Source organism: Geotrypetes seraphini, chromosome 14, assembly GCF_902459505.1.
Source record: "Geotrypetes seraphini chromosome 14, aGeoSer1.1, whole genome shotgun sequence".
NCBI lineage: Eukaryota > Metazoa > Chordata > Amphibia > Gymnophiona > Dermophiidae > Geotrypetes > Geotrypetes seraphini.
The window spans coordinates 29,275,308-29,302,355 of NC_047097.1; the positions used below are offsets into that span (position 1 = coordinate 29,275,308).

General features: G+C 43.1%; 1 protein-coding gene across 1 annotated transcript in view; it reads left to right on the forward strand.

Moving 5' to 3' along the window:
• The window catches only part of RHCG (Rh family C glycoprotein), a 47,741-nt gene extending 30,838 nt beyond the window's left edge, over positions 1-16,903 (forward strand). The window contains exons 5-11 of the mRNA XM_033920612.1: positions 2,901-3,067; positions 6,367-6,504; positions 8,716-8,849; positions 10,018-10,142; positions 11,260-11,333; positions 13,261-13,332; positions 16,492-16,903. Of these exons, the coding sequence (XP_033776503.1) occupies positions 2,901-3,067; positions 6,367-6,504; positions 8,716-8,849; positions 10,018-10,142; positions 11,260-11,333; positions 13,261-13,326 (704 nt within the window). The 3' untranslated portion in view covers positions 13,327-13,332; positions 16,492-16,903. The remainder of the gene's footprint in view (positions 1-2,900; positions 3,068-6,366; positions 6,505-8,715; positions 8,850-10,017; positions 10,143-11,259; positions 11,334-13,260; positions 13,333-16,491) is intronic.
• The last annotated feature ends 10,145 nt before the right edge of the window (positions 16,904-27,048 follow it).

Here is a 27,048-nt window from a genome sequence, read left to right on the forward strand (position 1 = left end):
GAAGAGAAGCAACAGATCTTAAGACCAGCACAAATAAAGTCAGTGTCAGGTTTTCTGAGGCAGCTGGATGCGAAACTCATCTGCTCCGCTCCAGCACAGATAAGTTTAAAAAAAAAAAAGTTTATGCAAGATTTAAGTAGCAAGATGTTGAAAACTGATCAAATGCAAAGCCATGTTATGTGCTGTGACTGACAAAGGAGAGTTTTCCTGCTGCTGGAGCTCTGCTATGATTTTGGTCTCTTACAAACATTTTTCTGAGCACTCAACATAAATAAATAAATAAAATGCTACATTGTATCTGAATTAAGAAACACTGAGGACTTTCTTTGGTTTGTTTACATTGCATTGCACTGTCTTTCATGACACATCTGGTTATTAAGTATCCATATATAGGGTTACCAGACGTCTGGAAAAACCCAGACACGTCCTCTTTTTAGAGGAATGGTATGGTATAACGATTGATGTAAAATTGTCAACACGTTATATTGTACTCCAAACATCACAGACAACCAATGTAACTGTCGCAACAAGGGTGCAATGCACACATATCTGCTCCTGTCCCAAGGCATGCTGCTGCATTTGGTACCATCTATAGCAGTGGTTCCCAACCCTGTCCTGGAGGATCACCAGGCCAATCGGGTTTTCAGGCTAGCCCTAATGAATATGCATGGAGCAGATCTGCATGCCTCTCACTTCCATTATATGCATATCTCTCTCATGCATGTTCATTAGGGCTATAGTGCCCGGTATCTTGTATATAGACTAGAAAATGGGTAGGTTATGGGCATTGCAGTTAGACCATGGCACTTTACCACACCCCGCAGCTTGTGTAGTTAATGAGGATGGACTTGCTGCCCCTAAATAGGAAGGTGGCATCTTGCTCGGGGCACCGGCATCCCACCTTCTCTCTGTCCCCCATCCCACTCTTCCCCCTGCCATGCGCCCCTTCCCTTCCCCGTACGTTTTTAACTTCAGCGCAAGCAGCCACCGACTTGCCGCCCACGTTGGCTTCAGCGCTCTCTGACGTCACTTCTGAGAAGTGACGTCAGAGAGAGCGCCGAAGCTGATGCGGGCGGTAAGTCGGTGGCTGCTTGCACTGAAATTAAAAAGGGAAGGGTCGCGTGCGGCCGGGGGGAGGGTGGGGAAGAGGAAACATTGCTCCGGGTGTCACTCACCCTCGCTACACCACTGGTGATGAATGCATCTTTGTCACTTTAGGTCTCTATGAACAGCCGCAACATTCGGTACACAGACTTTGCACTTGTTATGTGTTAAATTTTGCATTTAGCATGCTAAACTTTACCATGCTTTAATGAACAGGCCTCTAAAGGGCAATTTGTTAATACAGGCTAACAGTTATGCCCATACCCCTGGATCTTATAAAGGTCGCCCAAATTTGGACGCAGACTCAAGATGTGCATGCAAGCTAATCAGTTCCAAGTTTTCATAAAGATAATTAGAGGTGATATATGGAAATGCAGTAAGAGAGAGAGGAAGGGAAAGAAGTGAGGGGAGGGGGGAATGACATATTGAATTACAATAATTGATAGGATAAGAGAGGGGGTCAGCAAGACAGAGGGGAAAAAGTTGTAGCTGACTCCAACAGGTCTTTTTTGGGGGGGAAGTAATGATATATATGTGAAAGCATCTGCAAAAATGTATGCTTTTAATGTTCTAGATGGAAATATGCTTGAGTATCTGAATAAATTCATGTAAACCATTCTGAGCTCCCTGAGAACAATATAGAAAATTGAATAAATAAATAGTGTGAAAAGCTTCAGATAACCAGAGCTGGTATTGTGACATCATAATGCCTAAGAGCCAACCTCATCAGTGATGTCACAATGGCTTGATTGTCCTATGCTCAGCTCACTTTTACTACATTTTGATTTCTAGAGTGGTGCTGCTCCCTGTGACCCTGGGCAAGTCACTTAATCCCCCCATTGCCCCAGGTACATTAGATAGATTGTGACCCCTCCGGGACAGACAGGGAAACATGCTTGGGTACCTGAATAAATTCATGTCAACCATTTTGAGCTCCCCTGGGAGAATGGAATAGAAAATTGAATAAATAAATAAATCTATTGGCGTAAGTGGTAGGGAAGAGCATTCCAAAGGGTAAGACCAACTACTGGAAGAAGAAATGTTGTGTGGTGTCCTAAGTTATCTAAAGGAAGGAGAAAACCCCTACATAGCGAAACCAAAGAACACGCAGAAGTAGGGGTGGACCGGAAATTTTCCTGTATATGAGGGTAGGATATAAAGTACTCTTTTATTAACAAAGCACTCACAGATTAAAAGACCCAATAAGGTGCCATGTTTTGGCAGATAACCGCCTGCTTCAGGGGTCACCAATACTCTGTCGGATGTTATGACATATGTCGAAAGATGTCAAAGAGCAGAGTCTGAATCTGATAATACTCAAGAGAACCAACCTGTCACTCTCGCAGCCAGTGCTTTGGTCTGAGTATACTAGGGTTACCAGATTTTCCCGAAGGAAAATCCAAACCCATGGCCACGCCCACAGACCTGCCCAGCTCTACCTGTCCCGCCCCAGCCCCGCCCCCAGACGACATCCACGTATGCGCGGATGCCCCCTCCTGACCCAATTTTTACAGGAAGCTTTTCAAAACCTGGACAAAGTGCTGGGTTTTGAAAAGCCGTCTGGACCTCTGGACATGTCCTCAAAAAGGAGGCCATGTCCGGGGAAGTCTGGACGTTTGGTACTCATAAGTATAGAAAATCTGGGCCTTGGCGCCTTACTTGGGAGAAAAGTGTCCTGCAGACCGGGTAGAAAGCAGGAATCGTTGCTCTTTAAATGTCAGCTCTTCCGCTGTTGTTTTTTTAATTCACTCAAGCATTCTTCACCTCCCTCCCGCTTTTCTTCCTTTGTGCCGCAGGGACGTTGTTCTTGTGGATGTACTGGCCCAGTTTTAATTCTGCCATTTCCAACCATGGGGACGCCCAACACCGGGCTGTCATCAACACCTACTTGTCTCTGGCTGCTTCGGTTCTGACAACTTTTGCCATAGCCAGTGCTGTAGACAGGAAAGGAAAGCTTGAAATGGTAAGAGCGGAATGTGTTTATGATCTGAAAGCAGATCCCTGTGTTTTTAGTCTGCATTTTTTGTGAGTTCTTTCTTCTACTGTTTACTGATTTGTTTGCCTTTTTGCCATGAATATACTGGGCTGATACACCTCATGTCCTATGAAGGTAATTCTATAAGGCGTTACTTAATGTTAAACAGCAAATATTACATTACATTAGTGACTTTTATTCCGCCATTACCTTGCGGTTCAAGGCGGATTACATAAGAGGTTATCTGGACATTTCCAGAAGCGTTACAGAGTAGAGCGGGTTGCTTCGGGGGATTGAAATGCTTCCTGCAGTGTTAGTTTGTCTTAATGGATTTCTTGAATAGCAGGGTATGTAAGAGGGAAGTTATTTTTTACTGTTAACCCCAGTTATTAATAACTAGGTCTGATTACAGACAATGGGACCTGCGCTATAAAAGCGTCATATATTTGGGCTGCAAAAACCTGAGGGAATGGTACAGATTAGGGAGGGAAGAGTGGGACTTGGGTGTGATTGTATGCGATGATCTTAAGGTGGCCAAACAGGTTGAAAAGCTAGAAGGATGCTAGGGTGCATGGCCAGTAGGAAAAAGGAGGTATTGATGCCCCTGAATAAGACTTTGGTGAGACCTCATTTAGAATACTGTGTACAAAAAGGATGGAGTCGGTCCAGAGGAAGGCTACTAAAATGGTAGAGACGTTTAAAGACCTCTGTAATGTAAATGCGCATGAGTCGAGTCTCTTTAATTTGAAAGGAAACTCTGCAATGAGAGAGCATAGAATGAAGTATCCTGACAGATTTTACCGGCAATATTAGAGAATCTGGCCCTCAAACTCTTTGCATTCAGGGGACTACCACTAAGACAGTATTTTATCATTAGAAACCTAGAAACATGATGGCAGACAAAGGCCAAATGGCCCATCTAGTCTGCTCATCCACTGTAACCATTATCTCCTTCACTCTCCGAGAGATCCCATGTGCCTATCCCAGACTGTTCCATGCATCTACTTTCTGTAAAAAAGTATTTCCATAGATTACTCTGGAGCTTACCATAGTAACATAGTAGATGACGGCAGATAAAGACCTGAATGGTCAATCCAGTCTGCCCAACCTGATTCAATTTAAATTAAAAAAAAAATGTTTTTTCTTCTTAGCTATTTCTGGGCAAGAATCCAAAGCTCTATCCAGTACTGTGCTTGGGCTCCAACTGCTGAAGTCAAAGCTCACTCCAGCCCTTCTACACCCTCCCAGCCATTGAAGCCCTCCCCAGCCCACCCTCAACCAAAAGGCCATAAACAGACACAGACCATGCAAGTCTGCCCAGTACTGGCCTTAGTTCAATATTTAATATTATTTTCTGATTCTAAATCTTCTGTGTTCATCCCACGCTTCTTTGAACTCAGTCACAGTTTTACTCTCCACCACCTCTCTCGGGAGTGCATTCCAGGCATCCACTACCCTCTCCGTAAAGTAGAATTTCCTAACATTGCCCCTGAATCTACCACCCCTCAACCTCAAATTATGTCCTCTGGTTTTACCATTTTCCTTTCTCTGGAAAAGATTTTGTTCTACGTTAATACCTTTCAAGTATTTGAACGTCTGAATAATATCTCCCCTGTCCCTCCTTTCTTCTAGGTTATACATATTCAGGGCTTCCAGTCTCTCCTCATACGTCTTCTGGCGCAAGCCTCCTATAATTTTCATCGCCCTCCTCTGGACCGCCTCAAGTCTTCTTACGTCTTTCGCCAGATACGGTCTCCAAAACTGAACACAATACTCCAAGTGGGGCCTCACCAATGACCTGTACAGGGGCATCAACACCTTCTTCCTTCTACTGACTACGCCTCTCTTTATACAGCCCAGCATCCTTCTGGCAGCCGCCACCACCTTGTCACACTGTTTATTCACCTTTAGATCTTCAGACCCTATCACCCCAAGGTCCCTCTTCCTGTCCGTGCATATCAGCCTTTCACCTCCCAGCAAATACGGTTCCTTCTGATTATTAATCTCCAAATGCATTACTCTGCATTTCTTTGCATTGAATTTTAGTTGTCAGATATTAGACCATTCCTCTAACTTTTGCAGATCCTTTTTCATATTTTTCACTCCCTCTTCAGTGTCTACTCTGTTACAAATCTTGGTATCATCTGCAAAAAGGCACACTTTTCCTTCTAACCCTTCAGCAATGTCACTCACAAACATATTGAACAGGATCGGCTCCAGCACCGAACCTTGAGGGACTTCACTACTCACCTTTCCTTCCTCTGAGCGACTTCCATTAACCACCACCCTCTGGCGTCTGTCCGATAGCCAGTTTCTAACCCAGTTCACCACTTTGGGTCCTAACTTCAGCCTTTCAAGTTTGTTCAAGAGCCTCCTATGAGGAACCGTATCAAAGGCTTTGATGAAATCTAAGTAAATTACATCTAGCATATGGCCTCGATCCAGTTCTCTGGTCACCCAATCAAAAAATTCAATCAGATTCGTTTGGCATGATTTACCTTTTGTAAAGCCATGTTGCCTCGGATCCTGTAACCCATTAGATTCAAGGAAATACACTATCCTTTCTTTCAGCAACACTTCCATTATTTTTCTAACAACTGAAGTGAGGCTCACCGGCCTGTAGTTTCCTGCTTCATCCCTGTGACCACTTTTATGAATAGGGACCACATCCGCTCTCCTCCAATCCCCAGGAATCACTCCCGTCTCCAGAGATTTGTTGAACAAGTCTTTAATAGGACCCACCAGAACCTCTCTGAGCTCCATCAGTATCCTGGGATGGATCCGGTCCAGTCCCATTGCCTTGTTCACCTTCAGTTTTTCAAGTAGTTCATAAACACTCTCCTCGTGAACAGCGCAGAATCTACTCCATTTTCTCACGTTAGTTTGTCAACCAATCTCGGTCCTCCAGGATTTTCTTCCGTGAACACAGTACAGAAGTATTTGTTTAGCACGTTTGCTTTTCCCTCATCACTCTCCACATATCGGTTCCCAGTATCTTTTAGTTTAGCAATTCCATTTTTCATCTTCTTAACTCCATCCTATGCCCTCTCATTGCAGAGTTTCCTTTCAAATGAAAGAGATTCAGCTTATGCGCATTTACATTACATAAGTATTTAAACGTCTCTATCATATCTCCCCTCTCCCGCCTTTACATGTGGGTTGGAGTTAGGAGTTAAAAGCAGTCTCAAAAAAGTAGACTTTCAGCTTGGATTTAGCCTAAACACATAGGCACATATAAACTCGATTACATTAGTTTTCACCAAGAAATTCCTCCTTTTGCTCTGCAGGTTTATATCCAGAATGCAACTTTAGCAGGGGGTGTGGCTGTGGGCACAGCTGCTGAGATGATGCTGTCTCCCTACGGATCTCTGATTGTTGGATTTATCGTTGGCATTGTATCCACACTGGGCTTCAAGTACCTTACAGTAAGTAGCAGGTTCTTGGGTCAGAAGTAGGAGAGGGGGAAAAGTTAGGCAGGATTTCTAATACTGATATTCAGAGATGGATCCCATTTTGTTTGGTTCTTTAAAATAAGGTTGTCACGTACTTGTCTGCTCAGTGAATTGTTCCGAAGTCCTATATAAATAGTCTAATCTAATCTAATCTAATTCTTAGTCTTATATTTTAAATCATTTCCTAAAAATAGCTCGATTCGATTTACTTAATTAGATCACAAAGAAAGATCCATTAACATTCATTTGTGCTATAGCCTACAAAGCGATGAAACATAGTGGTTTTTAAGGTTTTGCAAAAGATCTGAAGAGATACCTAGTGTACTGTTTCAATTATTATAATTCTGTTATGAGATGGTGAAAATATCTTATGGAAATGAAACTGACCTGTGCCAATAGTAGTGATAGGAAGAGTATATTTTATAGACTCTGTTCATAATTCATGTTAAGCCCACTCACAAGATCTACAAAATCATTTGTGATTGATATGCTGAGGCCTTGGTATTCACTCTGTCCTCGAAGTTCAGGCTTTCAGGATATCTGTAATGAATATGTGCAAGAAAAATTTCCGTAGCTATAACCTCCATTCTACTTTCCAGAACAGGTCTTTATGCATGTAATAAAAAAGTATGTAAAACCAAGCACTGCATTTGGCGACAACATCCTTGAGGCACTGACAAGTAAGCATGCATAGGATGCCAACCTCGATGGCTTAGGGATGTTGCTGCTGCCTGCCAAGCTTGGTAAAAGGGAGCTTTGGAGTCCTCATTAGCTAAAGTATTTATATTTTGAAGGCATGGCAGAGAAAATATTGTGCCCACCCACCTTGGGCTGAGGCCCACCCAAAGCTACACCATTGATGGGGCTGGAAGAATTCTAGACCTCAATGATGTTCTTTGCGAAGTAACTGATGACAAAGACAGAATCCATTGTCTCAAATGCGTCTGACTTGATGTTCAGAAGATTGGAATCCTGAGGAAGGCATAATTTGCTGAAACACAGACCATGTTGGTCCTATTTACATCGCTTATTTTCATCCCTGCTGGCAGAGAGTGGGAAGGACCTCAAGAAGTTGATCCTGAAGCTGAAAGAAGAAAGCGAGAAGATGAGGCTTTACTTGAACATCAAAAAGACCAAAATCATGATTACCGCCAACAAGAAAGTCCACATAAAGATCAACAATGAAGAAATAGGTTGATAGCTTCGTTATCTTTGGATCAATCCCTGATCGCAGTGGCAGCTTGACGGCAGAGATCAAGAGTCGATTAGCACTGGGCCATGCTGCCATGGTGAGCATGGACCAAATATGGAAGTGCAAGGACATCTCAATCCCCATCAAACAAAGACTGATCACTGCTATTGTGTTCTCAATCGAGACATATGGCTGTAAGACATGGTCACTCTTGAAAGCAGATAGAAGAAAAATTTACGCCTTCAAGCTGTGGTGCTGGAGGAGACTTCTACGAATTCCATAGACAGCTAGGATCAGCAACAAAGATGTTCTTGATCATATAAACCTGGAGCTGTCCCTAGAAGGCAAGATTACCAGACAGAAACTGACCTATTTTGACGTGGATGAGGACGAATTCACTAGAAAAGGAGGTGCTACTTGGAATGATCAGTGGTAAAAGGAAGCAGGGGAGACCAAAGGCCCATTGGCTAGATACCATCAAGAATGACACGGGAATGAACATCAAGCAATTGAAAAAAGCTGGCCTACAGAGTATCCAAGGGTCGGACATGATTGAATGGATAGTAGTAGTAGTAGTAGTATTTTCATCCACATTTAAGGATTGTTTGGCATGTACAATCAAACTTTACAATAAATCTGTGATATTAATCTCACCCTGGTTTGCTCTTCCTTCTTCGGTGTGGCCGTATTGTTGTCCCTCATTTTGTACTGATAGAAAAGTATATGCCATGGTGTCTCTGTGTGTACTTTTCTGCATGTAGCCCCTGAGGTAATTGGATAAATTTCCCTTAACACACAGAAAAACGTTTCTAAAATTACCCGATATTTGGACAGGGATCTAGTTAAAGTTATATGTGCATTTTCAGTTATGACACTTACGTTGAGAGTGCCACTGACATGTGTTTAGCTTTAGACAGAGAGTACAAACAGCAGCCCTGACTCTGAATACTGATACCCGTGGGTTTATCTTGTTCTGCATTTGATCATTTCAGCCACTTCTCCTCAAGATTCGGCTCCACGACACCTGTGGGATTCACAATCTTCATGGTATGCCAGGCATCATCGGTGGAATCGTGGGAGCCGTCACAGCAGCTTGTGCCACTGAGGGTGTTTATGGCGCTGAAGGGTGAGATGGTTTGAAATATTTGTGAAGTGCAATTTTGATAGGGGGTGGGGATGGGATTCTTCAAAGATGAAGCTTAAGAATACTCTAACAATCAAAGAAAATCTCTGTGAATAGAAAGAATCCCATGAGACATCCATAATTAAGGAGGCACTGAATCATCAGAATAATCATAAGGGACTCTGGAAATGTTGGATGCGATATTGAAAGGAAATTATCCATGGATGGAGACTGGGCAGACAGTGGCATAGCAAGGGAGGTTGGCATCCAGGGTGGTGACGCCCAGCATGGGCTGCTCTAGTCAGTGCTGGTTTTTTGAGCACTATTTGGGGGTATATAGATGCTTTGGGATGACAGTTTTATGCTGAATTAGACTGCTACATAAGCTCATTTATTTGTCTCTTTATTGAGTGGACAACTTGAGGGATCCTGATGCAGGCGCCATAGGTGAAACACGGTCTGTGTCGGGTTCGTTTTCATGTTTCATTTCCCATTTTTGCCATTAAAGTTTTTAGTTTGAAGGTCTGATCTTCTCTGCTCCTTTGGTTTTTCGTTTTGAGTTTGGTGCAGAGTTTTGGCTTCTCCTTTTGTTTTTTATTTTCTATATGGATACTATTTTTTACCCACAGTGACTTGCAATTGAACATATGCTGACCACTTTAGGCTGAATATTAGGGTGGCTTTGGACTTTATATATATATTTTTTCCATGTAAAAGTGCTTTTACACTGTTAACATTAGCTTCTTTTGACTGCTAGATCATCTCCTCTGCTTAGGGTTACCAGATATCCAGGAATGGACAGGCTTTTCAAAACCCGGCATTTGCCCGTGTCTTGGAAAGCCTCGACAAACTCTGGCTGCATATGGAGGGCCTCTGGGCATGCACAGATGATGTCTCACACATCTCAAGGCCCTCCAGAAACGCCCAGAGCTCATCGCAGAAGAGAGGAGGCTTGCTGGGTCAGAAGGGGGCGGGACTGGAAGCGGAACAGGGCGGGGTTATGTGTCCAGGTTTTTCCTTTGTACAAATATGGTAACCCTACCTCTGCTGGCCCTTTGTTGAGTTTCTATTGGCATGTTCACATCCTTCTTTACCTCTCCTTTTTCTCTATCCTGTGTCCAGAATCTCTAAGAAAAACATTGCTTTTGTTTATTTTCCTTCTCTTGCATAGCTTAAGAAAATTCTTCAAATTTGAGGGTGAATATGCACACCGAACTCCCAGCATGCAGGGAGGTTACCAGGCCGCTGGCATTTGTGTGTCTCTTGCCTTTGCCTTCGTTGGCGGAACTCTCGTAGGTAAGTTGCTTCGTCAATTAGAGGTAGAATTTGAGATGGGTGGCTATGCTGAAAAACGAATAAGAAGGTGACTATTTGGTTCTCATTCTCCTTTATTAGATAATTCCACTGACTCGACATGATCGTGTTTCGGCCCCAAAGGCCTGCCTCAGGAATCTAAAATATGCTAAGATTATATTTACATAATAAAAAAATAAAAGTAATAAAAATAAAACCAAAAAACACATGACAACAAATATAAATTGTGAGGTCAGTAATACATATCACAACCTAAATGATGTCATAATGTATGTATCATGAAAAACATTTAAACTGGGAACTCAATTTAAAACCATATGAACATACATGATGTACACTTTGAAAATTGAACTCTTAATGAGCACATTTTAGTAAAGATCTTCAGTAAAAGATCTCAACTTGGTAATTTCCCAGCAGTACAGTGTAGATTAACATAGTAATATGAGAAACAGCCACAAGATGGTGCCAACTGATTATTTAAACTAAACTAAACTAAACCTTAAGTTTGTATACCGCATCATCTCCACAGAAGTAGAGCTCGACACGGTTTACAGGAATTAATAAATAGAAAGGAACTCCAATAGAAAGAAGAAGGGCTTAGTAAAAAGAAAGAAAGAGGGGACTTAGTATAATGGAGAGGGAGGGAGAAGTTACATTTTAAAGAAAAGCCAAGCTTTCAAATGTTTACTAACCCTTTTGTATGTAAGAGTATATAACCGGGACGATTAATGATGTTGTTTAGGCATGTCTATATTATATGTGATAATCGTAGGGAAACAAGATTTTATGTATGTGATATAGAAACCACATGGGGCTCCTTTTGCTAAGCTGCGATAGCGTTTTTAGCGCGCGCAGAATTGCATTGAGCTGGCGTTAGTTCTAACCACGTAGCGTGGGCTTAACGCGCGCTAAAATTCTACGCGCCCTAAAAACGCTATTGTAGCTTAGCAAAAGGAGCCCACAGTTGTGTGCGGTATATAAATAAATAACAAAGTACTGCATACTTTGTGTGGGAATATTACTAGCAGTCATAAATATTGGACAACTTTTCCTACTGTGTGAGAATTGTATAAACCCATCAGTATTGCTTCTTTTGCAGGTTTAGTTTTAAAACTACCTTTCTGGGGAGACCCTTCCGATGAGAATTGCTTTAACGATGCTGTGTACTGGGAGGTAAGCTGACCTCAGGACTCCAGCCAGAAGAGGTGGAGGTCTAAATGGATCCTGTAACTCCACGATAATACTGGTCCACACCTATAAAATAATATTTAGTTTTAGTCATTTGTTCCTTGTCCGCAAATAAATAAAACAATTCAGAAATCATTCGCAATCATGAGAAATCTGAGACAAGTCCGAAAATTCTTTGAAAGAACACAATTCCAACTTATAGTACAATCCCTAATACTAGGTATATTGGACTACTGCAACATCCTCTTCCTTCCTTGCCCTGTAACTACGATTAGACAACTCCAAACAATCCAAAATACAGCTTTGAGACTCATCTACTCATTGAGAAAACATGACCACATCACTGAAGCCTTCATCAACTCACATTGGCTTCCAATCCAAGAAAGAATCCAATTCAAATTCTACTGCATATTATTTAAAACCCTACACGGAGACAGCCCATCATACTTGAACAATCACCTCATCCAAGCACCCACTACCAGACACAGAAAAACGCACTCCCCATTCATACCCCCCCCAATCAAGGAAGTAAAAAGAACAAAACTACACGACGGCCTCCTAGCCACTCGAGCCGCAAGGCTGGACAACCAGATCTCCAACCTTCTGATGACCACCCCAGACTATAGGACGTTCAGAAAAGAAATAAAAACCATACTTTTCAAGAAATTCCTGAAGCAGCAATAACATCACGACCTCTTAGAAACTCTAAAACTGACATTTGATCTACCCATTACCGCACTAATAATAACAAAAGAACCTCCACTATGACCACCTATTAATTCTTTTACAAACCACCTCACCCTCAACAACCCGTTAAATGTTTATAAGATCTACAATTTACCTCTCTAGCTAATCATTGTAACTCTGTTTTTTTTTAAATTAATCTTTTGTAATCCGCCTTGAACCGCAAGGTAATGGCGGAATAGAAATCCCTAATGTAATGTAATGTAATGTAATGTCTTTGGCAAGTCATAAACTGAAATCAATAAGCCAATCTGATAATAAAATGAAGAGCCTGGGGACAGCCATTTTTCTGCATTGTTAGGATGGTAAACATGCATTTAGCCGCATAAAACTCCTGAAAACTAGCCTAACTATGGGACTCGCAGTAGATCAGTGACATAGTAAGTGGGGGGAAACGGAACAGACCATCCTGGGGGCACCGGCACCTCTCCTCCTTCCCCATCATTTCCCCCATGCCTCCAACTCTTTGCTTCGGGGCTGTTGCCGCATGGCTTTGTAAAACAGGCTTAAGTATGAAAACAGATCCCTTGTGATGAAACAAAGAAATCTGAATTTCCAAATATAAACCTTTGATGGTCTTCATTTTGTGAAAGTGAATTTATAGGCAGTTTCCGCTTTTCTTATTTGCCATTGAAATAGAGGAGTTTTAAACTTCATTTTTATTGATTTTTTTTTTCCAGGCAAAATGAACGTCACTTTTGTCACTTGAAATTGTGAAAACTGCTCCTTTCGCTAGTGCTTGAGTACCTGATTGTAAAATCACTTAGATAACCTTGATAGGCGGAATATAAAAACCTAATAAACTTGACTCAGTGTTATGCTTTTAAATCTCCGATACGCTAAATTGCTGGCAGTTCAGCTTTGTGGGAAGTGAATTTTAGGGTCATGTCACAGCTGAAGAAAATACTTAAATCTTAATTAGACCAAAACTGAATTTAGGAGGTACGAAGAGCAAGCCAGATAAAGCAGAGGGTACTGTTAGTGACAGAATCCAATGTGCAGCCACAAGGTGGCACAAGAAGCCTGTAACAGAAAATGCACCTAACACTCTCCATTCAAATGATAACATTTTCCGGTTCTCTTTCCTTCTTCACCCTCCAGCCCGATAATGAATAAAATGAGCCAGAACTGAAACTCTTAGTCATTCTTTTCTTCTATCTTTTTATAGCTCGCTGAAGAAGATGAAGAGGTTGGCAACCATTATGCCACTCCAGAAGCTGCAAAACAAGTGTAACATAAGGCAAGTGGCCAATTACTTATTTTCCTAGGGCTCCTTTTATGAAGCCGCGTTAGCGGCTTTATCGCGCACGACTTTTAATCACGTGCTAACCCCTGCGCTAGCCAGAAAATTACCGCCTGCTCAAGAGGAGGCGGTAGCGGCTAGTGCGGCCAGCAGTTACGCACATGAAACCGTTAACGCGTCTTCGTAAAAGGAGCTCCTAGTTTCATTTTATTTACTTATTAGGATTTACAGTATTCACTGCCTTTTTGAAGAAGTTCACCAAGGTGGTGAATTTGTGGTGTCCAGGAAAAGAATCTCAGGAAGGTCCAAATGCTTAAAACAGATTTGCTTGTTTGACTGTGTCATCCAGCATTGTCCAATACGGCAATTACTTGCACCTTAACATTCTGCGCATACGTCATGGAGTTCGGGTCTGATCACAGCAGCAGCTCAGCATACATGAGCTTTCAATTCAGGGGTGTCTGGTGCTAGTATAGACATGTAGGTCCATATATCGATAGGCTCCGATATTTAAAATCCCTTAGACAGCAGCATTAAGTACCAGCTTAAGTATCACTGGCCAGGTCTGTCCAGTGATTTTCAGCCGCAAAAATCATTACTGACCACCTTGGCATTATCCAGATGGTTCTGAAGACTTTACTGGACACTAGTTGTTAAATTTGGGATATCACTAAAAAAAAAAAAAAAAAAAAAATTAATTGTGTACTGGGAGAGGTTTTTATGCCTATGACTCTATAAAGGCAGCAGGACTTTTTTGTGTGATTGATACCTGTATGAGTACTAGCCCTAATTTCTGAAGCTTTTCCTACCCCCAGTTAATGAATGAAATGATAAGATACATTTTGTTATTCTGGGTTAGTCTGGTGGATTTTTTTCTTATTTATTCAGTCTACTGATACTTGGTCCACTCCAAAATGTCTGCATAATTTACCCAGATGCTTTGGACCACTGGCCATCTCCTAAGTTATCTAGATAATGGGCTGAATATTGCCAATGCCTGGATAATGTTGGTGATTGTTACTATCGGTGGCATGGTAAGGGGAGAGGGCTGGAGGGCAGACTGCCTCAGGGGCTATCTTGGTGAGGGCGCTGCCCCTCTCCACCTCCACCCACCATGCTCGTGTCCTCCCTTTTCTGCCCCTCCTTTACCTCTTGAAATCTTTGCCAGTGCGAGCAAGTACCCTGGCCTGCTGCTCATGCCAGCCTGGCTCCCTCTGAAATCACTTCCGGGTCGCGGGGCCAGGAAGTGACGTCAGAGGGAAAGCCAACGCTGGCGTGAGCAGCAAGATGGAGAAGTTGCTCAGACCATGGCAGCTGAGTATTTGCCAAGTAATATTTAATAATAAAAGTGGGTTGCATCACATCCCTAAAGAATTTTATTTGCCTCTTTCTTGCTTGATCTCTTTTCTGGTATTCGCGTTACTATGTTTCATTTGGGTGTTTGTTAAGGACGGACCAGGTGGTTAAGAACTGAATTGAACCGAGATGTTCTGTTCTCTTGCATGGTCAAGGCATTTTTGGCACATTACCAAATATCTGAAAGCCCTTTCAGCTCTTTTTTCAGGCCAGATTTACTCACCTCTTCCTCTCCTTTCCTTCATTACACAAAATTTGCTACTACATACAGTTGTTACACTACTGTGCTGAGATTTGGCAAGACAGGCGAGGCGTGACCTGGGAAACCTGAGCCAAAGGCCCACTTGGATTCCCATCGACATAGACAGCAATGCTGCATATCCAGGCGCACAGCTTCATTTAAGTAATCCAAGCACATCATCCCCAAGATTTTCTATCTGGTGCGCAAGCAGCTTAATTGGCTACCAAGCAGTAACTGGTAGCCAATGACCAATGATTGATACTAATTGACAGCAATTAGGATTTGCACAAGCATCTGGCTGCACGCTATTCTATAATGCCAGGTGCCCAAATCTGGTTGCGTGTCGCTCACAAGGAAATGTAGCCAAAGGAGGGTCTTGGGTGCATCAGCGGCATTTTGAAAAGTCGTGTGCGTTGGTGTTGGAGCACAATCCCATAAAGGTGACATTGCCAAATATAGCAGTACTTGCTCCGAGGCCATGTTGGAGAGTAAGTCTTGAAGCAAATACTGCTATATTTGGCAATGACACCTTGACCCTGATGAAGAAATTGAAATGTGAATTCATGTCAGGAGGGCTGATGAACGAGTCTGTTTTCTGTATTTAAGATAAGTCTTATTTTTTGTTTGAACATTACTGTACTAAGTTTTGGAACATATTATGCTTTTTGAAAGAAGATGATGATACATATATAAAAAAATAAGAGATCAATGAGCATTTGTGCTGTATTTTTACAGAGTTACCTGTAGATCTGAAGATCCATCGAAAACATTTTGGAAATTTAGTAGAATGCTCGATATAAATTTGGAAGCATTTTGTGATTTGTATTTGATTGACTAGTATGTCTAGAACATCAACAATCAATCAGATAGCCTAGGAAGTATTTCATACTCGTAAGTCACACTTGTAGCTGTGCGCTCCGCCCGTGTGTATGCCCGTCTGTTAACTATACATTATCAAATATGCACATTGTTACAGACCAGTGTGCATCAAAATTTCTGGTATGCATGTTATGTATGTGCACATGAATGCATGTATATACCAGTATTCTGGGGTTTTGCTTATGTATTACCCCTTCTGTGTACCATCTGCATAACATCCTCTGAATAAAATGGAGCCTTTGCCTGGGGCTGAACCATATTTCCGTGCAGCGTTGTACAGGAATCTTGGGCATGGTTCTGTTATCTCCCATTTCAATGAGCTGACAGGGCCTGGGTGCACTGCAGAGGTGAAACACTTAAGCCCTGGGAGAGGGGAAAGACAGGTGTGAATATGTGAATGACTCTTGCTGATGGTCAGGCATAAAGGCTTCCTCTCAAGCCCTCTGCCAAAAAAAGGTGCTGAGGGAAGGAGAGCAGAGAGAAACCTTGACAAGATACTATAAACATTTTCTTATGAAATAAGTGTTTTTATTTTTATGGAAGCTTCAGTGAAATGAATAGTCAGCCTGTGGTTATGAAACAGCAAAGGTGGATTCTATTCCCTGTGGTCAAGAGCAGACAGACAGAATAAATATATCCTATTTGGCAGATAACGAGCGCCTTTTTTGTGCTTCTTCTAGATTTCTGGCAGCAGTAGTCAGTACATTGATTCATCCCCAGTCTCTGGAGCATGACACGGGAAACCTGTTTAATTCAGAATTAAGAGAGTTGGCCGTAGAAAGAACCTCGGAGCTGCTAAACTGCCAGAATCCTAAAATGACTAATCAGATCCTTGATGTTATCTGTTATCCTGAATGATGCTCACACCAGCACTTCACAGAGCGAAAATCAACCAGAAATAATACATGATGTCATAATGTTATTAGTCTTCAGCAGAGAAACAAATGCTTTCCTAACCAACATTTAGGGGCTTTTATTTTGACTGTTTTGGGAGGTCCTGAAAAGTAATACATATACCAGTATTTCTAGCATCTTTATTTGTGGTTTTTTTTGCAATATATATTTGTGAATAAATATATTTTATATTATTAATTCTATGAAATTACATTTTATTGATTGAACTGGCACTATAAGAGGGCATCCGCTGAAACTCAGGGACGGGAAATTTCACGGCGACACCAGGAAGAATTTCTTCACAGAGAGAGTGGTTGACCTTTGGAACAAGCTCCCAGAGCAGGTGATCATGGCCAACAGCGTGCCTGATTTCAAGAATAAGTGGGATGCCCACGTCGGATCTCTACGAGGGAAGTGTAAAGGTATCGCCACCTGAGTGTGATCTCTAGGAGGGTAGTTAGGGAGGGTTAATAGAGTGGGCAGACTTGATGGGCTATAGCCCTTTTCTGCCGTCATTTTCTATGTTTCTATAATTATGGCTAAGAGTTTTCAGGGCTTACAAAATGATGAAGCAAATTTTCAAAAGGACTTAAAGGTTTTCCAGCCACTGATAAAAGTATAAATCCATTGTGCACTGAATTCAGCTGCTGTATAATAATAATAATAATAATTTTATTCTTATATACCGCCAAAGCCATAATAGTTGGAGGCAGTTTACAATAAGAAGAGCTGGATAAAGCTAGGATCAAACTTGGTCTATTTCCTGGCAATTCTATATCTGGGGACTCCATTTAGATGCATAGTAAGGCTTATATTTAATGGGAAGAAAAGCCAGATTGGTCAGAGAAACGGGTCCCATTGGGAATAGCAAACATAAGTGCAGGTTTTAAGTTTCGTATAAGATGGGCTATCTATTAAGTAAATTAAAATGTATAAAAAAGGCTAAAAATGGCTGCTTTTTAAGTACTACATCAAAAATTAATTTTAAAACTGGTGAATTTTTGAACATGATCGAATAAGTGTATGGGGGAAGTTTTTCAGGATCGAGGAAAGACGTGGAACCTTCATATGTAGACCTAACTTGGTTTACACAAAACACGGTCGTCAAGACCACGTACGTGGGTCACTGCTGGCCAATTTTTTGACCTACTCTGGAACAGCAATTGAGACCCAAGAAGTTTCCAAGCAAATTATTTGCACGGAAGTCCCATCTGATCAGTCGCCCTGAGAGCGACTGATCCATACACAGAGCTGGTTTGGGGAAGCTCTAACAACTGAGTGGCAGGAGAAACCCAAAGCAACCTTCTACCACTCAGCTGTTGGAGCTGTTTTCTTTTTAATGGCACAGATGTTGTGTGTGTGTTACACTTACACAATATCTTCCACATTTAAAAAATTCTGTGCCACCCCCCCTCCCCAAATTGATTACGCTCACCGACACTCCCACTGAACTGGAATGGAGGGATGCCCACTCCCTCTTACCACCAGATGTGCCCCCACCCCTGAACTTCCCCCGTACCTGTCTCAGAAATTGACAGCAGGAGGGATGCCCAATTCTCTTATTCCTCTATCCTTTCTCCCACCCTTCAATCTTCCATTTTCCTTTTTTAACTTATCTACCTACCAGCTTCCCATCTCCCACTCACCCCCACATTTTTTTAAGACCCTCATTACCACCCAATGTACTCACCTCATCTAGCCTACATCTTCTGCCTCTTATCTCCTTACCTGCTCTAGCTCCTTCCCTATCACTCCACCCCACTCAGCCTTAGAGAGTGACGTGAGGACAAAAATTCATCCCTGTTCCCTCCCCCACAGTGAAGTGCATTTTTCAACCTTGTCCCCTCCTCATCCCATCCCCATAACTGCAGTCTTAATTTTTTCCCCTCATCTTCCCGCTGATAGATAGATAGATAGATAAAATAATATTTGCAGTATTCTGGAAATATATGGGGATATTTTAATATTTAGCTTGCCAGTCCAATATCTTCCTGTTGGCCATTTAAACAGGGATAGTTTAGCAGCACTAACCAAAAATCCTGAGGTTACTAATGACCATTAGTGTTTTTGATAGGTGGTCAAATGGCCACCAGGCTTCAGCTCTGCTAGCTGCTCCTTGAAAATCTTGAACAAGTCACTCAACCATCCATTGAATCGAGTGTAAAACTTACATTGTAAGCCCTCCAGGATGATGAAAATACCTACTGTATAAAGGTGTGATCTAAATCCAAAATCCAGTAACAGGCATATTGTGAAGTCATACAGAGCACTGCAAATGTCACCCAGAACCTGAGGAGAAATTCCACCTTACCATAATAGCAGTAACATCCATGAGTCACGTAACGAGAACATACATAGGAAAACACAGCACCAAACACTGCAATGGATTCCAGAACATCAATAAACCTACTGGAAAACTAAAGAAGCCAGATTAGTACAGATTCATCCTGCACAGTTAATGCTAACAGAAAAGCATGTCTCTTTCATATATTGTGACCGGGCACGGCCAAGCTGGGCTCAGCAAGTGGACACAAACCTCGGCCGAGCTGTTTGCGAGGTTGTTTTGGTAGCTTGGTAAGGCTCAAAATAAGAGCTCAAAACTTTGGGTGCAATTTTCTTGGGTACTGTTTATTGTTTCACCAGCATAAACAAGTGTCAAATCAATTCTCAGGTTTGTATCACTTTGTGATAAAGTCCAGCATTCACAAACCAAACAATTGCAATTTAAGCCAAAACATAAAAGCCTTATTTCAACAAAATGAAAGTTTTTCTTCTGCCAGGCAAAACTCCCTTGGGGTTAGGCTTAATGCCCCAAGAGTGGGATCCTCTCCACATAATTTTCCCTTTATGGATCAGCTTGGAAAGATCCCCTCCCCAGAGCCCAACAAAATGACTGCCTGCGGTTTGTATTTAAAGTTCAAAATAAAACTTCAACATTTCCAATAAACTTGAGCAGACTTTGCTTTTCCCTCCAGCTCCCTTATTAGCAATGGCTCTCAGCCTACGTCCATACCTTCAGAGCTGGGCAAATCCAAACATTCTATTTCCATATCATTAACCGCACAAACCCAGAACCAACCTCTGCCTGAGTTTGTTGCCAAGAGGTGGACTGTTGCTTCCTGGTTCCCTGTGGCTGGAGTGGGCTGCTTTCTTTTTGCAGTGTGGCTCTGGCTTTCTGAGGCTGGCCCTGGAACTGTCTCTGTGTGAAAGCTAAACCCTTTTCCTTCATTGCAGGGAGCTGATTAGCCCTCCCTGCAGGTATGTTAGGGTAGCCTGCCCTCAGAGAACTTCTCACCTGGCCTGAGCCTGTTTGGGTGTGGCCAGTATTCTATTCATTTCTCTGGCCCTATGGCTGCTGGGAGATGTAGTCTTTCTGCCTGTTTTCCCTCAACTGGCTCAGAATAGATAAAGCTAAACCAGTTCTGCCTTCTTTAGGCAGGGCTTTAGGAGATTTCCATGCTGGAAGGCTAGGGACTGCTTTAGGACTCTTCTTAGCAGGCTTAGGAATACTTTCAAAGGTTTTAACCTCACTTCCCTCACTAGGAACAGGGGCAGCCCTGTGACAATATGCAGAATACAGACAGCCCCTCACACAGCACAGAATAATTAACCATATATAAAATATAGAAACACGTAGAAAAATATTAAATTGAATCTCCAAGAAGCCACAATGCAACACCAGAGAAAGAGAAAAAGTGATATCCCTCTGTACTGTGAAACAAATAAAGATAGTAGTTGTAAATTTCAAAAACTGACATTATAATCACTACGTTAAACATTACATGTTGTGTATCTCTCCCTTCCTCTCCTACACCTCATGTTCAACATCTCTCTCTTTATCCCTCCCTTGCACCTTTCGTCCAACATCGCTCTTCTTCCTTCCTCCATGCAGCATTCTCTCCCTTTTTCTGTTTTGTCCAACATCTCTGCCTCTCTCCCACTATCCACCATCTCTCTTTCCCTCTTTTGAGCCCTGGGTCAAACATCTTTCCCTTCCTCCTTTCCACCATATTTTTTTAACATTTCTCCCTCTCTCCCCATGCACCCCTATTCCCCAACATTTCTTCCTCTCTTGTCCCCTCCTTGCAGTCTGTCTTCCTCCCCTCTACCCCATATGTAACATTTTCCCCGTCTTGCTCCTTTCTCTCTCCCATCTTCTCCTCCACCCAATGTTCTCCGCTGCTGGGTGAGCCAGAGCTGCCCATTGCTATAAACCTGTCCCCCTTCCTCTACTCTGCCATCCCTCATCCCTCCCTCCTTGCTCTGCCTGCCATCCATCCGTCCCTCTTTCTCCTCCACAACCAACCATCCATCCGTCCATCCCACCTACCCTCCCCCCTTCCCCCCCCCCCGCTGGTTCAACCCTGACGCCGACCTGATCTGTGATGCAATCCCAATGCTGACCCTGCCATCCGCACCTTCCTCCCTCCCTCCTACCCACCCGCCTATCCCCCATGGTGCAATCCTGACACTGATCCAACCCCCCTACCTTATTATCCCTGGTGGTCCAGTGGCTTTTTCTGATTCTTTCCTGCCCCTGTTGTTAAGAGCCGCACCGTTCTGATGATTTATTTATTTAAAACATTTCTAACCAGCCTAGACCTAACCGGTTTACAAAGCTACAGACATAATCATCTTATAACCAATATACAAATAAGTAAACAAACATATCTAAAACATCCTCTGTCAAGATCCTAGGCCAATCAAGAGAATGCCTTCTCAAACAAAATTGTTTTCAATAGTTTCTTAAATTTTTGGATATCAGAAAGCAACTTCAGCTGTCCTGTTAGATTGTTACATAAAAAAACACCTTCAACTGATACTATAGATGTTCAAAGTCTCACGAAGCTGCCCCATGCAGTCTCGGCAGCCATTTGGCTCTTTCCTGTCCCCGAAGAAGCCATAAGACCACCAGGGATAAAGTGTGTATGGGGAGGAGGGTCAGGTTGGCATTGGGGTTGCACCACGGAGGGGAGGGGGAAGCGGGGGTAGGGAGGGGCGGATGTCAGGGTCAGCATCAAGATTGCACCATGTGGGGTTAACCAGGCAGGAGAGAGGGGAAGATAGCAAGATTGGCGTTGAGACTGCACCATGGGTGGGGAGTAGGCGGGTTGGAGGGAGGAGTGGATGGCAGGGTCGGCATCGGGATTGTACCACAGGAGAGTAGGTGGATGGGAGGGAAGGGCGGATGGGAGGGGAAAGAGTGGGATGGATGGTGGCTTGAGCATCGTCAGGGGCAGGAATGGAGTTGGGCTCTTTTCTGCCCCAGAAGAAACTACTAGACCACTAGGAATGTAAAAATGTAGGATTGGAGAGTGTGCTTTGGGTCCCCATTATTGTGGTATTACCATGACAGTGGTTCCTGTTCCCGTGGCATTACCAGGGACCAGCCAACCACTACTGCAGGAACACCAGGCAGGAGCAGCAAAAGTTCCCTGTTAGCGTGAAAATTACTGTGGTAACCGTGGATTTACCTCAGCAACGGTTACTATGTCACTCTCTTCTCAGCCTCCTATGCCTCATCTCCAGTTTTCCCCTTTCCTATCCCCCATAGCCCCTATTCCTTTTTAATTGCCTCCCAAATTGTTCTAAGCCTGTCCAGATCCCACATCACCTTTTTTCATCTTTGCACACCTCTGCTACACACCCGTAACTCATATCCCCCAGGGCCACACAATCATTTAATCCCCACTGACCTAATTTGAGATTACCTACTTTCCCACCCTCTCCAATTGCCACCTAAGTCCCTATTTATTTAGTTTATTATTTATATATCGCTTATATATCCCCAAAGGAGATCCTAAGTGCTTTAAATTGAATAGTCAGGTACTCTAAGACAGTGTTCTTCAACCTTTTGACACCTATGGACCGGTGGAAATAAAATAATTATTTTGTGGACCGGCACCAGTCTGCGGACCGGCAGTTGAACACTGGGCTAAGTCGTGGGCCAGACCCTATCCATCTCCACCCCAGACCCCTTCCCCATAATAGTACTAATTGTAACACCATTTTTTCCATTCATTTTTCATATATACACACTCACAATATAATCATATTAACAACACAATGGTTAACCACACTGTATGCAAATACGGGACCAAAAACTAATATATACAAACAAACCCTAAGATGCAAGACTCTGCAAGCAGTACAACCCCAGAGGAAAAGAAACAAATTCATTTCTTCCTGAACAGACAGCAGATGTAAATCAATCACTAAATTAAAAAATAAAATCATTCCGCCTACCGCTGTTGTCTCCCTCCCTCCATGCTGTGCCTTGCCTTCTGGCCTGCTTCCGCCTGGCCATTTTATGCCGCCTCCCGATGTTATCTTCGGCCAGCTCCCTCTTCCTTAGTGCTGCAATGCACAAAGCCTTGGGCAGAGGCTCCTCGCACGTCCCACGCTTCATCTGGAAGCCTTCCTTCTGATGTTGCGATGTCAGAGAGAAGGCTTCTGGTTCAGGCACAGGACACTTGTAGGAGCCTCTGCCCATGGCTTTGTGTACTGCAGCACTGAGGAAGAGGGGGACGGGCCGAAGACTACGCCGCATCGATCGTACCGTGGATCGGTGGCTGAAGAGTACTGTCTGGGGCCCGAAGCACGTGCCGGCCCTGTGGACTGGCAGGAAATTTCTGCAGACTGGCACTGGTCCACGGATTGGCGGTTGAAGAACACTGCTCTAAGTGCTTTCCCTATGTGCCCTGGTGGTCTCACAATTTGCCTATGGTACCGGGGCAATGGAGGGTTAAGTCACTTGCCCAGGGTCTCAAGGAGAGGTGTTGGGATTGAACCTGCAACCACTAGGCCATGCCACCCAATCGACAGTCAATCTGACTCTCTTTTCTTCTACTTTTCCTTGCTCACCTCATACCCAAGCCTTCAGTATCTACTCTCCTGTCTTCTTCACCCCTTCCTTTGCTTCTGTGTCCCTTCTATGGTATCCATTCCCTCTGTCTCTCCTTCTCATTTCCCAACATCTGCTTCACCCTCTCTTTCCATTCACTCAGTATCTGCCCTTTGCCTCATCCTCTCATCATCTGCCCCTCCATCTCCCACCTTTCAACAAGCATTTATCCTATCTCTAGCCCACCTCCCTCCCTCTCTCATCATTTGCCCTTCAAGCTCATTCAGAGCACTTAGATAGCAAAAATTAGTCCTTCCACCTCTACCACTCTGTAATCTGTAAAGCGGTTGGCACTTTCATTATTTGTGGTCAGATATCAGCATTAAAGCAAAGCTATAAACCTCACAAAACTTTGCAACTGAGTACAATAGATAGCCTAAGTCTAGTGACCTGAAGCAACATGAACACATTGAGAATATTAGGTAATACAGAGGGCAGAGAGGAACCTGCGGGCCAGCAGAATATGGGGTGGAGGGCAGGAGTGGGCTGTTGTACAGGGCTCCTGGGAATTCTTGTTTGGAAAAGAACCAGTTGCAGTGATAGCCTTGTATTGTATTAAACAGGAGAAACAGAAAACTAATCAGAAAACAGGCAACAAAGCACTGAACTGAGAGGAAAAAAATGGCTCAGAAAGAAGCTAGAAAGGGGAAGGCTTCAAAATGATTTTAAAGCATGTAATTCTTACACCTGGAAGGAGATGAAAGTGGCTATTCATTCTCCCCAGAAAGAGCCCCCCACCCCATCATTCTTCACGCTGGTTAAAGACAAAAAGAAATCTCTTTTTTAAAAACATGTTGCTGAAACTTGTCAGCACCTGCCTGTGTAACTGGCTTAATTAAACGTCGGCCCAAAATGGAAGCTAGTAGCTCTGTTATAATTGGACGCTTTCCATTTGGAAAGTGAAAAAACATTTTGACAAAAGAGGTTGAGCTCTGCCAAACCTATGCCGTGTTTGACCGTGCACAAGAAGAAACAGAAGCCTTCTGGGGGTTTTTGAAGCCACAAAAGTGTTTTCCTTCCTGCAGTGAAATGTGTAAAACTCAGAACTGTTTCAATATTTTAGTTTTATTAACTCGTTTTAAACAAAGGGCATCAACCATGAAGGGCTCAATTAATTTGTAGTCTCTACCACCAAGTCTGCCTATTGTTCTATTTTATGCCATATAGAAGCACTGGCAAAAGCATCAGGCTTTAAAAATTTTTTTTTTATTTAGAGGCTAAATAGTTCTAAGAGATTTTTAGAGACTGATCATCCTTCTGGATCCATGCCTATCATTTTATACGTCTCTGTTCATTCATCATCTATCCAGGGCCAGCCCGAGGGTATCTGATGCCCTAGGCCAGGGGTCCCCAAAGTCCCTCCTTGAGGGCCGAATCCAGTCGGGTTTTCAAGATTTCCCCAATGACTATGCATTGAAAGCAGTGCATGCACATAGATCTCATGCATAGTCATTGGGGAAATCCTGAAAACCCAACTGGATTGCGGCCCTCGAGGAGGGACTTTGGGGACCCCTGCCCTAGGCAAACTTTCACTATGTTGTCTCCTCCTGCTTTGCATCCCCAAAATGAACACCCCCCTCCAAGAGTATGCTGCCCATGGTGAATGACCACTATGCACCCCCAGGGAGAACCTCCACCCACCTCTGCCCTCCAACTACGTATTTTTGTTTTGAAAATTAATATGAAAAAGAAATCTGCATTTATAACAAGTTTATCACTAGGTCCAGCATCTCTCCATCTTTCTTCCCTTAGTCCAATCTCTATCTGCCCCCTCCACACACTTTCCAAGGGTCCAGCGTCTCTGCTCCTCTCTTTTACCACCACCATCTATCACTTTGAGCTCTTTTTATTAAGGCGTACTAATCAATTTAGTGCATGCTAAAGATTAGCATGTGCTAAATCAGTTAGCACGCCTTAATAAAAGGACCCCTTTTTAACTTAGGCCCAAATTCTGTAACCAGCGCCTAAAGTTTGGCCCCTATTTCGGAGGCGCCCAACTAGATAGGTGCTTATCTAAATTGAATAACAAGCCTAATTAAGCTTTTTAATCAGCACTGATTGAAAGGTAGGCGCCCATCAAGAAAGCGTGCTTCTAAAAACTTAGGCGGCCTTCAAAAAAATAGGCGCTATGCATGTTAGGCGCCTTCTTACAGAATCACTGCTCTTAAGCGCGCTTAAGCGCTCGCATGGGCGCCTAACTTTTACTTGTGCCTAGAGCTGGCCTATTTTTAGGGCGCCTCCAAAATAGGTGATTCACTAAACAGCACCCAATTTTACTTGAATTGCGCTGAGCAGTGCCTATATCGGCACCTGACTTTTGGGCGCTTCTTATAAAATTTGCCCTTTAGTGTCTTCAAGTCTTCTTTCCCTTTTCCTCTTCCAAATATTGCAGTATCTCCTTCTCTCTTTTTCTTTCCTTTCCTTCCCACCAGGGTCAACATCTCCCTCTCTCTATGCCCTCCTTCCCTCCAAAGTCAGTAGCTCCCCTCCTTCTCTTTCCTCCCCATAGTCAATATTTCCCCACATCATGTCAGAATCCCCTTGTCTTTTCACCTCCCTCATCTCCATTTTCCTCTCTTCCCCCCTCCCCAGTAACTCTCCCTCTCACTTCCCTCCTTCACATTGTACAGGATTTCTCCCTCCCCTCTCCTTCTTCCTTTCCATGGCCCAACATCTCTCCTTTCATTCCCGTCCTCTTTGCCCACAACTCGGTAAGTTCCCGTAAGGTATACATTCAAACTTTCTTTTACTTCTAAATATCACTGGCAGGCAATGATTCATAGAAACATAAAACCATGATGGCAGATAAAGAAAAAATGGCCCATGCAATCTGCCCATCTACAGCATCTACTATCTCCTCTTCTCCCTAAGAGATCCCATGTGCCTGTCCCACACTTTCTTGAATTCAGACACAGTCTTTGTCTCCACTACCTCTACTGGGAGACTATTCCATGCATCTACCATCCTTTCAGTAAAAAAGTATTTTCTAGATTACTCCTGAGCCTCTTAACCTCATTCTATGCCCTCTCACCCTGGAGTTTCCTTTCAGCTGAGACTCACCTCATGAGTATGTATGCCGCATAGATATTTAAACGTCTCTATCATATGTCCCCTTTACCACCTTTCCACCAAAGTATACATATTGAGATCTTTAAGTCTGCCCTGTACACCTTATGATGTAGACCATCAACCATTTTAGTTGCCTTTCTCTTGACTTGACTCTATCTTGTTTATATCTTTTTCAAAGTGTGGCCTCCAGAATTGTACACAATATTCTAAATGAGGTCTCACCACAGTCTTATACAGGAACATCAAAACCTCCATTTTCCTACTGGTCATTCCTCTCCATATGCACCCAAGCATCCTTCGAGTTTTTGCCATCGCCTTTACAACCTGTTTGGTCACCTTAGGATCATCACAAACTATCACACTCAAGTCC